This window comes from Bombina bombina, chromosome 8, assembly GCF_027579735.1.
Source record: "Bombina bombina isolate aBomBom1 chromosome 8, aBomBom1.pri, whole genome shotgun sequence".
In the NCBI taxonomy this organism is placed as follows: Eukaryota; Metazoa; Chordata; class Amphibia; order Anura; family Bombinatoridae; genus Bombina; species Bombina bombina.
Window position 1 is genome coordinate 90085423 of NC_069506.1, and position 18108 is coordinate 90103530.

Genomic DNA, 18108 nt, shown 5'->3' on the forward strand with positions numbered 1-18108 from the left:
GCCCAAGATGATTCCTCAAGTGAGGGGAGTAAGCATGGTACTGCATCATCCCCTCCTTCGTCTACACCAGTCTTGCCCACACAGGAGGCCCCTAGTACATCTAGTGCGCCAATACTCCTTACTATGCAACAATTAACGGCTGTAATGGATAATTCTATCAAAAACATTTTGGCCAAAATGCCCACTTATCAGCGAAAGCGCGACTGCTCTGTTTTAGAAAATACTGAAGAGCATGAGGACGCTGATGATATTGGTTCTGAAGTGCCCCTACACCAGTCTGAGGGGGCCAGGGAGGTTTTGTCTGAGGGAGAAATTTCAGATTCAGGGAAAATTTCTCAACAAGCTGAACCTGATGTGATTGCATTTAAATTTAAATTGGAACATCTCCGCGCCCTGCTTAAGGAGGTGTTATCTACTCTGGATGATTGTGAGAATTTGGTCATTCCAGAGAAATTATGTAAAATGGACAAGTTCCTAGAGGTCCCGGGACCCCCCGAAGCTTTTCCTATACCCAAGCGGGTGGCGGACATTGTAAATAAAGAATGGGAAAGGCCCGGCATACCTTTCGTCCCTCCCCCTATATTTAAGAAATTGTTTCCTATGGTCGACCCCAGAAAGGACTTATGGCAGACAGTCCCCAAGGTCGAGGGGGCGGTTTCTACTCTAAACAAACGCACCACTATACCCATAGAAGATAGTTGTGCTTTCAAAGATCCTATGGATAAAAAATTAGAGGGTTTGCTTAAAAAAATGTTTGTTCAGCAAGGTTACCTTCTACAACCAATTTCATGCATTGTTCCTGTCACTACAGGCTAAAATCTTGGTCAGCGGATGCGTCTTCCAAGAACAAATTGCTTAACATTCCTTTCAAGGGGAAAACGCTGTTTGGCCCTGACTTGAAAGAGATTATTTCTGATATCACTGGGGGCAAGGGCCACGCCCTTCCTCAGGATAGGTCTTTCAAGGCCAAAAATAAACCTAATTTTCGTCCCTTTCGCAGAAACGGACCAGCCCCAAGTGCTACGTCCTCTAAGCAAGAGGGTAATACTTCTCAAGCCAAGCCAGCCTGGAGGCCAATGCAAGGCTGGAACAAAGGTAAGCAGGCCAAGAAACCTGCCACTGCTACCAAGACAGCATGAGATGTTGGCCCCCGATCCGGGACCGGATCTGGTGGGGGGCAGACTCTCTCTCTTCGCTCAGGCTTGGGCAAGAGATGTTCTGGATCCTTGGGCGCTAGAAATAGTCTCCCAAGGTTATCTTCTGGAATTCAAGGGGCTTCCCCCAAGGGGGAGGTTCCACAGGTCTCAATTGTCTTCAGACCACATAAAAAAACAGGCATTCTTACATTGTGTAGAAGACCTGTTAAAAATGGGAGTGATTCATCCTGTTCCATTAGGAGAACAAGGGATGGGGTTCTACTCCAATCTGTTCGTAGTTCCCAAAAAAGAGGGAACATTCAGACCAATCTTAGATCTCAAGATCCTAAACAAGTTTCTCAAGGTTCCATCGTTCAAAATGGAAACCATTCGAACAATTCTTCCTTCCATCCAGGAAGGTCAATTCATGACCACGGTGGATTTAAAGGATGCGTATCTACATATTCCTATCCACAAGGAACATCATCGGTTCCTAAGGTTCGCATTTCTGGACAAGCATTACCAGTTTGTGGCACTTCCGTTCGGATTAGCCACTGCTCCAAGAATTTTCACAAAGGTACTAGGGTCCCTTCTAGCGGTGCTAAGACCAAGGGGCATTGCAGTAGTACCTTACTTGGACGACATACTGATTCAAGCGTCGTCCCTTCCACAAGCAAAGGCTCACACGGACATTGTCCTGGCCTTTCTCAGATCTCACGGGTGGAAAGTGAACGTAGAAAAAAGTTCTCTATCTCCGTCAACAAGGGTTCCCTTCTTGGGAACAATAATAGACTCCTTAGAAATGAGGATTTTTCTGACAGAGGCCAGAAAATCAAAACTTCTAAACTCTTGTCAAATACTTCATTCTGTTCCTCTTCCTTCCATAGCGCAGTGCATGGAAGTAATAGGTTTGATGGTAGCGGCAATGGACATAGTTCCTTTTGCGCGAATTCATCTAAGACCATTACAACTGTGCATGCTCAGTCAGTGGAATGGGGACTATACAGACTTGTCTCCGACGATACAAGTAGATCAGAGGACCAGAGATTCACTCCGTTGGTGGCTGTCCCTGGACAACCTGTCACAGGGGATGAGCTTCCGCAGACCAGAGTGGGTCATTGTCACGATCGACGCCAGTCTGGTGGGCTGGGGCGCGGTCTGGGGACCCCTGAAAGCTCAGGGTCTTTGGTCTCGGGAAGAATCTCTTCTCCCGATAAATATTCTGGAACTGAGAGCGATATTCAATGCTCTCAAGGCTTGGCCTCAGCTAGCAAAGGCCAAGTTCATACGGTTTCAATCAGACAACATGACGACTGTTGCGTACATCAACCATCAGGGGGGAACAAGGAGTTCCCTGGCGATGGAAGAAGTGACCAAAATCATTCAATGGGCGGAGACTCACTCCTGCCACTTGTCTGCAATCCACATCCCAGGAGTGGAAAATTGGGAAGCGGATTTTCTGAGTCGTCAGACATTTCATCCGGGGGAGTGGGAACTCCATCCGGAAATCTTTGCCCAAATTACTCAATTGTGGGGCATTCCAGACATGGATCTGATGGCCTCTCGTCAGAACTTCAAGGTTCCTTGCTACGGGTCCAGATCCAGGGATCCCAAGGCGACTCTAGTAGATGCACTAGTAGCACCTTGGACCTTCAAACTAGCTTATGTATTCCCGCCGTTTCCTCTCATCCCCAGGCTGGTAGCCAGGATCAATCAGGGGAGGGCATCGGTGATCTTGATAGCTCCTGCGTGGCCATGCAGGACTTGGTATGCAGACCTGGTGAATATGTCATCGGCTCCACCATGGAAGCTACCTTTGAGACGAGACCTTCTTGTTCAAGGTCCGTTCGAACATCCGAATCTGGTCTCACTCCAACTGACTGCTTGGAGATTGAACGCTTGATCTTATCAAAGCGAGGGTTCTCAGATTCTGTCATTGATACTCTTGTTCAGGCCAGAAAGCCTGTAACTAGAAAAATCTACCACAAAATATGGAAAAAATATATCTGTTGGTGTGAATCTAAAGGATTCCCTTGGGACAAGATAAAAATTCCTAAGATTCTATCCTTTCTTCAAGAAGGTTTGGAGAAAGGATTATCTGCAAGTTCTTTGAAGGGACAGATTTCTGCCTTGTCTGTGTTACTTCACAAAAAGCTGGCAGCTGTGCCAGATGTTCAAGCCTTTGTTCAGGCTCTGGTTAGAATCAAGCCTGTTTACAAACCTTTGACTCCTCCTTGGAGTCTCAATTTAGTTCTTTCAGTTCTTCAGGGGGTTCCGTTTGAACCCTTACATTACGTTGATATTAAGTTATTATCTTGGAAAGTTTTGTTTTTGGTTGCAATTTCTTCTGCTAGAAGAGTTTCAGAATTATCTGCTCTGCAGTGTTCTCCTCCTTATCTGGTGTTCCATGCAGATAAGGTGGTTTTGCGTACTAAACCTGGTTTTCTTCCGAAAGTTGTTTCTAACAAAAACATTAACCAGGAGATAGTCGTGCCTTCTTTGTGTCCGAATCCAGTTTCAAAGAAGGAACGTTTGTTGCACAATTTGGATGTAGTGCGTGCTCTAAAATTCTATTTAGATGCTACAAAGGATTTTAGACAAACATCTTCCTTGTTTGTTGTTTATTCTGGTAAAAGGAGAGGTCAAAAAGCAACTTCTACCTCTCTCTCTTTTTGGCTTAAAAGCATCATCAGATTGGCTTACGAGACGGCCGGACGGCAGCCTCCTGAAAGAATCACAGCTCATTCCACTAGGGCTGTGGCTTCCACATGGGCCTTCAAGAACGAGGCTTCTGTTGATCAGATATGTAAGGCAGCGACTTGGTCTTCACTGCACACTTTTACTAAATTTTACAAATTTGATACTTTTGCTTCTTCTGAGGCTATTTTTGGGAGAAAGGTTTTGCAAGCCGTGGTGCCTTCCGTTTAGGTAACCTGATTTGCTCCCTCCCTTCATCCGTGTCCTAAAGCTTTGGTATTGGTTCCCACAAGTAAGGATGACGCCGTGGACCGGACACACCTATGTTGGAGAAAACAGAATTTATGTTTACCTGATAAATTACTTTCTCCAACGGTGTGTCCGGTCCACGGCCCGCCCTGGTTTTTTAATCAGGTCTGATAATTTATTTTCTTTAACTACAGTCACCACGGTATCATATGATTTCTCCTATGCAAATATTCCTCCTTTACGTCGGTCGAATGACTGGGGAAGGCGGAGCCTAGGAGGGATCATGTGACCAGCTTTGCTGGGCTCTTTGCCATTTCCTGTTGGGGAGGAGAATATCCCACAAGTAAGGATGACGCCGTGGACCGGACACACCGTTGGAGAAAGTAATTTATCAGGTAAACATAAATTCTGTTTTTATCCCTCCCTCTCTAGTGACTCTTGTGTGGAAAGATCCACATCTTGGGTAATCATTATCCCATACGTCACTAGCTCATGGACTCTTGCTAATTACATGAAAGAAAACATAATTTATGTAAGAACTTACCTGATAAATTCATTTCTTTCATATTGGCAAGAGTCCATGAGGCCCGCCCTTTTTTTGGGGTGGTTATGTTTTTTTTTATAAAGCACAATTATTCCAATTCCTTATTTTATATGCTTTCGCACTTTTTTCTTATCACCCCACTTCTTGGCTATTCGTTAAACTGAATTGTGGGTGTGGTGAGGGGTGTATTTATAGGCATTTTGAGGTTTGGGAAACTTTGCCCCTCCTGGTAGGAATGTATATCCCATACGTCACTAGCTCATGGACTCTTGCTAATATGAAAGAAATGAATTTATCAGGTAAGTTCTTACATAAATTATGTTTTTCATATAACTGCGTGTAATAGACACTACTATAAAAATAATATGCACAGATACTGATATAAAAATCCAGTATAAAACGTTTTAAAAACTTACTTAGAAGCTCACAGTTTAACACTGTTAAAAAGGTTAGGCTGGGACACCCACTGAAATGGGCTGGAAAGCAAAAAGAGCAGACACTCGTCACCCTTCCCTGCATATGAAAAGACCCTTTACACAAACAGGAGGAAGTTGGAGTAGGTAGACAACAGCCTACTTCTAAAACTTTGGGGCTTGGTTAGGAGTCGGAAAATCAGCACAATGTTATTTAAAATAAGCAAAACTATACATTTTTTTTTTTTTTTTTTAAACTGTTTTGGTTAAATAAATGTATCATCTACAAAACATTTATGCAAAGAAAAATTTAGTGTACAATGTCCCTTTAATCTGATTTGAAGGAAGTATTTAAATGCAATTTTTACCTTGGGAACTGTGTATCTCATTAAGGGTTGTTTGTTAATATGCTTTATGTGAATGAGAGACACTTACTTTACAATACAATCTTTAGTAAAATATGCTGATGAATTCTCCCCATGCCAGCAAGTTTTTGGGAAACAAGCCCCAAGTGATTCACTCTGCTCACCCACAATTTTTTGCTGGTGGTGAGCAGATAGTCCAGAGGAAGGAGTTTACGGTTAGAAGATTGGGCTGTAATTTTGAGAGAGATGGGTATGAAAACAATGGGGGCCGTTTAAAATCATCTTAGTGCTCAAGGAAAATAATTTCCCCAATTGCTTTCATATAAAGATACTGGCACTCAGTGTTGTGTTTTTGGTTCTGAAGTTATAAGCATATTTTTTTTCTTTCAACTTTTTTTCATATTCATTCTGCAAACATAAATGGTCATTTATATTATCTACCAATAGGGAATGTATTGCAGGTTTAGAATGGCATTAGCAGCTTGCATAATCAGGCTGAAATCCATTTCATCAGGATTTTTAAAAATGTTTAAGGATCGTTAAATACAGAAGAATTGCACAATAGAAAAGTGCATAATAAAAATGTTTAAGGATCGTTAAATACAGAAGAATTGCACAATAGAAAGTGCATAATAAAAACATAATTTATGTAAGAACTTACCTGATAAATTCATTTCTTTCATATTGGCAAGAGTCCATGAGCTAGTGACGTATGGGATATACAATCCTACCAGGAGGGGCAAAGTTTCCCAAACCTCAAAATGCCTATAAATACACCCCTCATCACACCCACAATTCAGTTTATCGAATAGCCAAGAAGTGGGGTGATAAAGAAAGGAGTAAAAAGCATCAACAAAGGAATTTGGAAATAATTGTGCTTTATACAAAAAAATCATAACCACCATAAAAAGGGTGGGCCTCATGGACTCTTGCCAATATGAAAGATCAGGTAAGTTCTTACATAAATTATGTTCTCTTTCATGCAATTGGCAAGAGTCCATGAGCTAGTGACGTATGGGATAGCAATACCCAAGATGTGGAACTCCATGCAAGAGTCACTAGAGCCATTCGCTGAAAAAAAAAAATCCACAACCCAAATATAAGTTTAATCTAAAAAAATAAAAATAAAAACTTAAATCATAAGCAGAAGCTTCAAACTGAAACAGCTGCCTGAAGAACTTTCCTACTAAAAACTGCTTCCGTAGAAGCAAATACATTAAAATGGTAGAATTTAGTAAATGTATGCAAAGAAGACCCAAGTTGCTGCTTTGCAAATCTGATCAACTGAAGCTTCATTCTTAAAAGCCCAAAAAGTGGAAACTTGATCTAGTAGAATGAGCTGTAATTCTCTGAGGCGGGGCTTTACCCGACTCCAAATAAGCTTGATGAATCAAAAGCTTTAACCACGATGCCAAAGAACCTTTCCTGGAACCAGAAAAGATAACAAATTGACTAGAAGTCTTCCTGAAATCTTTAGTGGCTTCAACATAATATTTCAGAGCTCTCACCACATCCAAAGAATGTAAAGATCTCTCCAAAGAATTCTTAGGATTAGGACACAAAGAAGGGACAACTATTTCTCTATTAATGTTCTTAGAATTCACAACCTTAGGTAAGAATTTAAATTTAAAAGTTCGCAAAACTGCCTTATCCTGATGAAAAATCAGAAAAGGAGAATCACAAGAAAGAGCAGATAATTCAGAAACTCTTCTAACAGAAGAGATGGCCAAAAGGAACAACACTTTCCAAGAAAGTAGTTTTATGTCCAAAGAATGCATAGGCTCAAATGGAGGAGCCTGTAAAGCCTTCAAAACCAAATTAAGACTCCAAGGAGGAGAGATTGATTTAACGTCAGGCTTGATACAAACCAAAGCCTGGGCAAAACAATGAATATCAGGAAGTTTAGCAATTTTCCTGTGGAATAAAACAAAGAGCAGAGATTTGTCCTTTAAAGGAACTTGCAAACAAACCTTTATCCAAACCATCCTGAAGAAACTGTAAAATTCTAAGAATTCTAAAAGAATTCCAAGAGAATTTGAGAACACCACCATGAAATGTAAGTCTTCCAAACTTGATAATAAATCTTTCTAGAAACAGATTTACGAGCCTGCAACATAGTATCACTGAGTTCAATTTCCATACCTTCAAATTTAATGATTTAAGATCCTGATGGAAAAACGAACCTTGAGATAGAAGGTCTGGCCTTAATGGAAATGGCCAAAGTTGACAACTGGACATCCGAACAAGATCCGCATACGAAAACCTGTGAGACCATGCTGGAGCCACCAGCAAACGATGGCTCCATGATGATTTTGGAGATCACTTTTTATTATTATTATTATCAGGTATTTGTAGAGCGCCAACAGATTCCGCAGCGCTAGAGGCGGGAAAATATAAGCAGGTTGATAACACCACAGAAGTGTCAATGCATCCACTGCTTCTGCCTGAGGATCCCTGGACCTGGACAGGTACCTGGAAAGTTTTTTGTTTAGATGAGATGCCATCAGATCTATTTCTGGAAGCGCCCATATCTGAACAATTTGAGAAAACACATCTGGGTGGAGTGACCATTCTCCGGATGTAAAGTCTGACGACTGAGATAATCCGCTTCCCAATTGTCTATACCTGGGATATGAATCGCAGAAATTAGACAGGAGCTGGATTCCGAAAGATATGAAAGATACTTCTTTCATAGCTTGAGGACTGTGAGTCCCACCCTGATGATTGACATATGCCACAGTTGTGATATTGTCTGTCTGAAAACAAATGAACGGTTCTCTCTTCAACAGAGGTGAAATTTGAAGGGCCCTGAGAATTGCACGGAGCTCCAAAATATTGATTGGTAATCTTGAGATTTCCAAACCCCTTGTGCTGTCAGAGATCTCCAAACAGCTCCCCAGCATCTGTTGTGATCACAGTCCAGGTTGGACGAACGAAAGAGGCCCCTAGAATTATACGATGGTAATCTAACCACTAAGTCAGAGAAAGTCGAACATTGAGATTTAGGATATTAATTGTGATATCCTTGTATAATCCCTGCACCATTGGTTCAGCATACAAAGCTGGAGAGGTCTCATATGAAAACGAGCAAAGGGGATCACGTCCGATGCTGCAGTCATGAGACCTAAAACTTCCATGCACATAGCTACTGAAGGGAATGACTGAGACTGAAGGTTCCGACAGGTTGCAACCAATTTCAAACGTCACTTGTCTGTTAGAGACAAAGTCATGAACACTGAATCTATCTGGAAACCTAAAAAGGTTACCTTTGTCTGAGGAATCAAAGAACTTTTTGGTAAATTGATCCTCCAGCCATGTCTTTGAAGAAACAATACTAGTTGATTTGTGTGAGATTCTGCAGAACGTAAAGACTGAGCGAGTAATAATATTTTTTTTTTGTAGGTAAAGCAATGAACTTTTATCAGTTTTTTTTTATTTATTTTGTTTAATCATGATTTTAATACCAGGATTTTATGTATAGCTTTCATAATAGAATCTACAGTTCATTCCATGCCTCCATAATAACATTGGTAACATTTATACATTGTGACTTATTTTTAGGATTCATTCACTAATACGTTATTTTACTTGTAAAGAGGGTATTTTGAACTTTTATCAGGTTTTTTTTTTATTATTATTTATTTTGTTTAATCGTGATTTGTATAACAGGATTTTATGTATAGCTTTCATAATAGAATCCACTGTTCATGCCATGCCTCCATAATAGCATTGGTAACATTCATACATTGTGACTTATTTTTAGGATTCATTCACTAATACGTTATTTAACTTGTAAAGAGGGTATTTTGCTAGTTTTATTACAAGCAGATAATAAAAAAAGCAGCTATGAAAGGTTAACATTGTTGGATTAAAAATACATGATCATTTTGAATGTAGTGGATTAAAGAAGTATGGACTTAAAATGTGACCTTCTCTGCCTATTTTAATATTGTTACATAGTGGTGTTTGTATTCTGTTGCTTTGGTCTGTGAATATCCTCAATGCTCGTTTTCTAGGGACAGGAGAGGGCGATTTTACTTATTACATATTTGTGTGCAGTAGTAACATTTCACACTCTTGCCTCCTACAAATGTATCATTGTGAGTAGAAATATTCACAGCAAAAGGAACCACTAACTCAATATTAAACTTTCATGATTCATAATAAAAGTAATTTGTATGGTTTGAGTGTGTTTGTTTTTGTGGTGTTTTGTTTTTTTTTTTGTTCCCAAATTGCCTGCTTTTATAAGACATTTACATTATTTTCTGGCCCACTATATGGCAGGTGTTTTGCAACAATGTTTTTAATAATGTTATACATTGTTGCAAACTGCTGCTATTAGGTTTATAACATTATAAACATTAATGCAACATTGATGCTACATAGTGCTCCAGATGTGCACACACCTGGGCGTACCTAGGTATGCTGTTCAACAATGAGAGCAACGTAAACTTGATGATGGAATAACATTGAAATTTTCCTTTAAGAAACTGTTTTGTTTATAGAGTTGATTCCAAGTAATTAAACGATTTTTTTTCACAGTTCTATTTGTCCCCTCTCTTTGCAGGAGGAGATCAGTCGTCCAAACTCTCCCTCAGAAGGGGAGGGAGAGGGTGAAGGGGAGGGGGAGAGCTCAGACAGTCGTAGTGTTAATGATGAAGGTAGCAGCGATCCAAAGGACATTGACCAAGATAACCGTAGCACATCCCCCAGCATTCCCAGTCCTCAGGACAATGAGAGTGACTCAGACTCCTCAGCTCAGCAACAAATGTTACAGCCACAAAATGCAACGCCAGCAGTGGCACCTCCCCCAGTATCTCCAGGACCTCTGCCACCAGCCATCACTCCTCATAGCATAGCTCCTGCTCAGATATCACAGTCTCCATCATTGCCTCCTTCCCAGCCTCTTCAGCCTCCTTCCCTTTCACTTGTTCAACCAGCTCCCATTCTTCACCCTCAAAGGTTACCATCACCACATCCAGCCATACAACCCCTACCTGGATCACAGGTAGAACCTCAACCCCCCATTCCTGCTCAAGTTCACCCACAGTCTCCACATCATGGGCCTGTACAATCCCTGCCACACAACATTCAACCCCAGCCAATTTTACAATACCCATGTTCCTCTTCACCTCATCCCTGTCCCTCTCAGGTTTCTCCAGTGCCACAAACTCCATCCCATTCTTTCCCTCATAATATTCAGGGACCACCAACTGTTCAGCCAGCTTTGCCATCACAGTCACAACCTCCTCGAGAGCAGCCTTTGCCTCCTGCACCAATGGTCATGCCTCATATCAAGCCACCTCCCACAACCCCTATCCCTCAGACTCCATCACAGTCTCACAAACTTCCTCCTCATCTACAAGGACCCTCCCCATTCTCCTTGAATTCAAACTTACCACCACCTCCTGCGCTTAAACCCCTTAGCTCTTTACCTACCCATCATCAACCTTCTGCTCATCCTCCACCATTACAACTTATGGCACAGAGCCAGCAACTTCAGACCTCTGCAGCACAACCCCCAGTCCTGACACAAAGCCAAAGTCTGCCCCAGCCACCAGGACACCCTCAGTCAGGGATTCATCCCATTCCTTCTCAACCTCCTTTCTCACAACATCAGTTCATACCTGGTGGCCCACCTTCAATCACTCCACCATCCTGCCCTCCTACTTCTATCCCATGTTCCTTGCCATCAGTTTCTCCAAGCCTCCAGCCTACTCCACCTGTTACAACCACTACGCCTACACCTGGTGTCTGCATTCCTGTGGTGTCTCCTACCCCAAATCCACCTCCATTACCGCCAATTCAGATTAAAGAAGAAGCACCAGATGAAATAGAAGAGCCTGAAAGCCCTCCACTTCCTCCTCGTAGCCCATCTCCTGAACCTACTGTTGTTGATGCTCCAAGCCATGCCAGTCAGTCTGCAAGGTATTACTTCCGTCATTATGGAAATGGTGAAGGATGAGTGAAGTATTTTGTATTTTATTTAAATATATATGCATGCTATTGTGCAAACATTTTAGGCATGTGTGAATAATAAATGTTGTAAAGTAAAAATGCAAGTAAGAGAACAGAAGAAAGCTTAATCAAATTAAATCAGGTACATGATTAAACAATTATACCAAATTGGTGCTAATAATAATATATTTAATATGTATGTTGAAACACAATCATTAACTGAAAAAGAAATAAAACTTGGTGGGGAACAGCTAAACATTAAAAAGGTGAGGTTGTTGAAGACAGTTTAATGTCAAAATCATACACCATGGCGAGACTGAGCTAAGCAACAAGAAAGATGTGCTGTCCAAGATATTCTGAGGAAACACAGAAATGAGCAATGTTGAGGACCGTAGACTCAATGGTCGGCCAAGGAAACATTGCAGCAGATGAAAGACACATGCTTACGTTCCTTCACAACTTGAAGATGTCTAGCAGTGCCATCAACTCAGAATTGGCAGAAACTATTTGCACCTTGGTACACCCAGCTGGAGACGTCTGGTCAGAAGTGGTCTTCATAGAAGACTTGCATCTTCAAAGTAAAGAAGAACAAGGAGTCCTGGAAATGATGGTATGGCCCCTACAGAGCCTTGGTCTCAACATAATGTAGTCTGTCTGGGATTACAATAAGAGATGGAAGCAACTGACAGAAGGACTGTCACACCAAATATTGATTTGATTTAGATTTTTCTTTTGTTAACTCACTTTGCGTTTTGTTAATTGATAAAAAATAAACTATTAACATTTCTTTTTTTCAACACATTCTTACTTTACAGCATTTTTTCATACCTGCCTAAAACTTTTGCACAGTAGTGTAAGGATTTGTGTTATATTACTAAACCTTGTCAGTCAGTTATATAGTTACTATTCAGGAAAGAAATAGTTAACTCAATTTAAAAGAAAGGAAAATGTTTAATGTGTTTCTTATCCACTGCTATATGTTATATGAAGTCAAAGACTTTAAAGTCAAGTCTCTACTAATGCACATGAAGGGCTACATTCTCTTCTGCAAAATGTATACAAGTATTTAAAAGGATACTAAACCCACATTTTTTCTTTCATTATTCAGATAGAGCATGCAGTTTTAAGCAACTTTCTTATTTACTCTCATTATCCATTTTTATTAGGTCTCTTGCTATCTTTATTTGAAAAGCAAGAAGTTAAGCTTAGGAGCCAGACCATTTTTGGTTCATCACCTGGGTTGTGTTTGGTGGCTAAATGTAGTGACCAATTAGCAAGTGCTATCCAGGGGGCTGAACCAAAAATTTGCCGGCTCCTTAGTTTAGATTCCTGCTTTTTCAAATAAAGATAAAATTAAATATATGTAAATATTTGCATAGGAAATTAGCACGTCTACGCAAGTATCCCTTCTTGCTTTTCCCCAGAAATTCTTAATATACAATGTTACCAATGCACAAGAGAATTGTGGGCAAGATATGCAAATTAGATATGCAAATTCTCAGTTTTTTTGCTTGTCTAGTGAGTGATTTCTGGTTTGCTGTCATAATCCTGTTAAAAGGATCGCTGTGTCAAAACAGTATTTTTGAAGCAAAAAAACTGAGAATTTGCATATCTAATTTGCATATCTTACCCACAATTCTCTTGTGCATTGGTAACATTGTATATTAAGAATTTCTGGGGAAAAGTAAGTGGGGATACTTGCCCTAGACGTGCTAATTTCCTATGCAAATATTTACATTGATTTAATTTTGAGACATGGAGGATTTTAATTTCAGTTTTTTATTTCCCCCCATAATTTTAATGAATTTTGGTTTAACCATGAAAATAGCTTTACCAGTGCAGCAACCAGAAATCTATCTCCTACTGATGAGTTCCAAAAAGAACGAAACAGGCTTGTCTAGTGAGTGATTTCTGGTTTGCTGCCATAATCCTGTTAAAAGGATCGCTGTGTCAAAACAGTATTTTTGAAGCCAAAAAACTGAGAATTTGCATATCTAATTTGCATATCTTACCCACAATTCTCTTGTGCATTGGTAACATTGTATATTAAGAATTTCTGGGGAAAAGCAAGCGGGGATACTTGCCTAGACGTGCTAATTTCCTATGCAAATATTTACATTGATTTAATTTTGAGACAAGGAGGATTTTGATTTCAGTTTTTTATCTCCCCCCCCCCCCCCCATAATTTTAATGAATTTCAAATAAAGATAGGAAGAGAATGTAGAAAAATTAATAGGAGTAAATTAGAAAGTTGCTTAAAATTGCTTCCCCTATCTGAATATATTTTGTGATTCAGACTGCAGTGTTTCCCAACCGCGGTCCTCAAGTACCCCGAACAGGCCTGGTTTTCATTATAGCTGAACCAGTGCATAGGTGAAGTAATCAGCTGATCAGTAACCAACCTACTCTCATCCATCAGCTGATTATTTCACCTGTGCTCTAGTTCAGCTATAATGAAAACCAGGACTGTTGGGGGTACTTGAGGATCGGGGGTGGGAAACACTGAGATAGAGCATACAATTTAAAGCAACTTTCTAATTTACTCCTATTATCAAATTTTCTTTGTTCTCTTGCTATCTTTATTTGAAAAAGCAGTAATCTAAGCTATGGAGCCGGCCCATTTTTAGTTCAGCACCCTGGATAGCGCTTTCTGATTGGTGTCTACATTTAGCCACCTATCAGCAAGTTCAACCCAGCTGCTTAACCAAAAATGGGCTGGCTTCTAAGCTTACATTCTTGCTTTTCAAATAAAGACAGCAAGAGAACAAATAAATATTGATAATAGGAGTAAATTAGAAAGTTGCTTAAAATTGCATGCTCTATCTGAATCATAAAAGAAAAAAATTGGGTTTAGTATCCCTTTTAGTAGATGTCAGGAGCAATTCTTTCATTGAAGGGTAGCAAAATGTGTGCAGTTTAGAGTTGTAGCATTGGATACAGAAAGTAGCAAGAAAATCAACAAATATCTTTATTGTAACTCCCAGATCATAGTTTGGACAACCATTTTACAGATTATTTAATTTGGGATTTTCTAATTTATGTGCAGGTTCTACAAGCATCTGGATCGTGGTTACAATTCCTGTGCTAGAACAGACCTTTACTTTATTCCATTAACTGGCTCAAAACTGGCAAAAAAAAGAGAAGAAGCCCTTGAAAAAGCAAAAAGGGAAGCAGAGCAAAAGGTCAGAGAGGAGCGAGAACGAGAGAAAGAGAAAGAAAAAGAAAAGGAAAGGGAACGAGAGCGGGAAAGAGAAGCCGAAAGAGCAGCGGTATTATTTTACTTTATCTGTTCCTTTATACATCAGTTTGGACAGTATTAGGGGATCATTACTTCCAGATTTGTGCTTAGTGTTGTCTGTTCGCAAGGCCTACACCAGGGGGGCTCAACCTTTGTGTTCCAGAGGTTTTGGAACTACATTTCCCATGATGGTAAGCCAGCTGATGCTCAGTGTCTGAGCATCATGGGAAATGTAGTTCCAAAACATCTGGAGCATCAAGGTTGAGGACCCCTGATCTACACTCACAAACCTGAGAAAATGTGGTCAAAGTACCTACCAACCTGTTATGGGTTTCCTTTATATGTTACCTTTTAAGTAAATATGAAAACATTGAGTTTTTAGTGCTTATGAATAAAAATAGTTCACCGTTCCTTCCAGACAGGAAAGCACTCTGAAACTCTAAAGAAAGCCTTGTGTTTCTGGCGAGCTGGAAACGCAAGGTATGAAACAGTGATCTAAAGACCGCTGCTCCATAACCTGTCCGCCTGCTCTGAGGCAGACATCAACGGAATTCAACCCGATCGAATACGATTAGGTTGATTGACACCCCCTGCTAGTGAATCTGCAGGGGGCGGCATTGCACCAGCAGTTCACAAGAACTGCTGGTGCAATGATAAATGCCAACAGTGTATGCTGTCGGCATTTATCGATGTGCAGTGGACATGATCCGCAATATCGGATCATGTCCGCTTGCACAATGATAAATAGGCCCCTTGATGTCACTTTTCAGAATAGCAGATGCAAATACAACTTACAGCTTAAAGTGTGACAAAAGGAAGGAGAATTAGTTAGGGAAAAGGGTTATTTGAATTTTATTATATATATATATGTATATATTTTTTTTTTTTTATAATTAACTTGTAAATATTTCCTGACCTAATTTTTTCACCACTCCCACTTTTTATCAATAAAGGGCCATATTACAAGTGGAGCACTAAATATCGTTTTCGTGAAAGCGATATTTGCGCTCCACTGAGTAATACCACTGTGCTGGTTTTTACAAGTTGACAGCACGAGAGAAGTTGCACAGCGATGGCAGCAAATTGTAAATGTATAGGATTATATACATATATATATTTGTGTTATTATGGGTATATACACATATTAACTCATAAATATATATGTATATAAGCATATACATATATATTTTCTGGGAACACATAGTTCCCATAGACCACAATGTAAAGGCACTTTTCAGTGCAGTTTTGTTGTTTTTTTTTTGTTTTTTTTTGTTTTGTTTTTTTTTTTTCTTCTTTTAACACCCCACTCCCACCAACTTTACCCTCAAAATAGTGTGTGGTGCAGTTACTTTATTAAAAAATAAAAATGCTACCATTTTTATTTTTTAATAACATAAACTGCACTGTATTTTGGGGGGCATTTGGGGCACATTTATCAAATTAACGATCTCTGGTTAATTTTTCTAAGGTCTAATTGCTACCTCAAGCTCACGGTAGCAATAACCAGCTACTTGTAATGGCTTGTTATTTATAGCGCACCCGCATACAGGAAAATATATACCCCTCTCCCCATCCCCAGCATGGCAAAACAGAAAAAGAATATCTATTAGCTGTTGTTAGTGATTGGCAATTTCTTTTTTGTTTATTTTTAGCAGAAAGCCTGTAGTTCCCATGATGGACGTCTGGGAGAATCTCAGATGGGTGGTCCAGCACACATTCGACCTTCTTTTGAACCCCCACCAACCACCATTGCTGCTGTTCCACCGTATATAGGGCCAGACACACCCGCCCTACGCACACTCAGTGAATATGCTCGACCTCATGTCATGTCGCCCACCAACCGCAACCATCCTTTCTTTGTCCCTCTTAATCCCAATGAACCATTACTGGCTTACCATATGCCAGGCTTATATAATATGGACCCCACAATGCGGGAACGAGAGTTACGTGAAAGAGAACTGCGGGAACGGGAGTTACGTGAGAGAGAGCTGCGGGAGAGGATGAAGCCTGGCTTTGAGGTAAAACCTCCTGAACTTGATCAGCTTCACCCTGCAGCTAACCCTATGGAACATTTTGCACGGCATGGTGCACTTACTCTTAACCCATCGGCAGGACCACACCACTTTGCACCTTTCCACCATGGCTTGAACCATCTTGAGAGGGAAAGACTGGCACTGGCAGGCCCACAACTACGGCCAGATATAAGTTACCCCGAGAGACTGGCAGCAGAACGTATACACGCGGAGCGTATGGCATCCCTTACCAATGACCCTCTGGCTAGGCTCCAGATGTTCAATGTCACGCCTCATCATCACCAACACTCGCACATACATTCACACCTCCATCTCCATCAACAGGATCCGTTACATCAAGGTGAGCCCATGGGCAAGGGATAATGGTTAGATTTGCAATACAGCATAGCTGCCTATATTGCCAAATTTCTTTTGCATGGTGTTCAAAAATCTCAAAAGTTTAACTTAATTTCACATTTAAAAAAAAACCTATCTGTAATCAACATCGGCTGAAGGCTTCAAACCAACCTATATTTCTTTGTCTGACCTGTCAGTATATAAAATAAAAAATGGTTCTCAAAGATCTCGAGCAGAGAGATTGGTCTCAAAAATGGCCTTGAAATGAATCCGTTTGTGTTAGCTATTGTTTGTATAAGCTTTTATATGGAGTTATTTGTGGTATGCTTGTTCCTCATCTTTACAGTGTAACTACTTGTTTGTCTTTATAATTGATGTGCATTAGTGCAACTTTTTTTAATTAAGAGATTTCCATTCTAGGGGTTACCAAGGGGGTGTTACAAAAAGCTCTATTAGTAGACGTAACTTGCTGCCATATTTATTAATTCCATAACCGGGCCACATTTATTACGTGAACTTCTCATTCTAAAGGAAGGTTTACTTTTCAGAACTTTTAAGCTTTGAGTGGCAATGGCTTTGCACTTGAACTTTCACATTCCCATGTTATTGAGCCAAAATGTAAGAAAATTCACACCATAGAGCAGAATTGGAATGCTGATATTGGTCTATTTTTATGTTTTTTTATTTTGATTATTATTTTTTTAACCTTTTTACCATATTAATTGCTTTTTGTTTAACTGTTTCCCAAATGTATTAGATAGTTTAGAATTCACAACAAAGTAGTTAGTGTACTGTTTCAATTTTTATAGGGATCTAGAGATTTAAAATATCTATTCAACTTTTTAGTAACTACTAAGTTAATTATCCTAGGCTGGGCTTGGCTATTTTTTATAATCTATATTATTTTTTTATAGTATATAGCTTCTTATACTAATGTACATTGGATGTATAAAAACTACTTAGTGAAGACTGTGAATGTGCTAATTTACGTTGTAGTTATTTTGGCTTGCTGTATTTAAAGGTTTTTTGGGTTTTTTTTAGAAATATTTCATGTATTTTAATGATTATATTTCTTCAAAAGGTCATTCTGCTGTACTTGTGTGTGTGTGTGTGTTTGTGTGTAAAAAAAAAATACTTAA

The 18108-nt window shown here is 39.8% G+C and overlaps 1 protein-coding gene across 9 annotated transcripts in view; it reads left to right on the forward strand.

The window, feature by feature from the left end:
• RERE (arginine-glutamic acid dipeptide repeats) overlaps positions 1–18108 on the forward strand; it is a 1074498-nt gene that overhangs the window by 1008609 nt on the left and 47781 nt on the right. For 7 of the 9 annotated variants that reach the window (XM_053690440.1, XM_053690438.1, XM_053690443.1 and 4 more), the window contains 3 exons: positions 9972–11332; positions 14409–14631; positions 16253–16973. In XM_053690440.1, the coding sequence (XP_053546415.1) occupies positions 9972–11332; positions 14409–14631; positions 16253–16973 (2305 nt within the window). The remainder of the gene's footprint in view (positions 1–9971; positions 11333–14408; positions 14632–16252; positions 16974–18108) is intronic. The other 2 variants (XM_053690444.1, XM_053690442.1) reach the window with 1 other exon arrangement.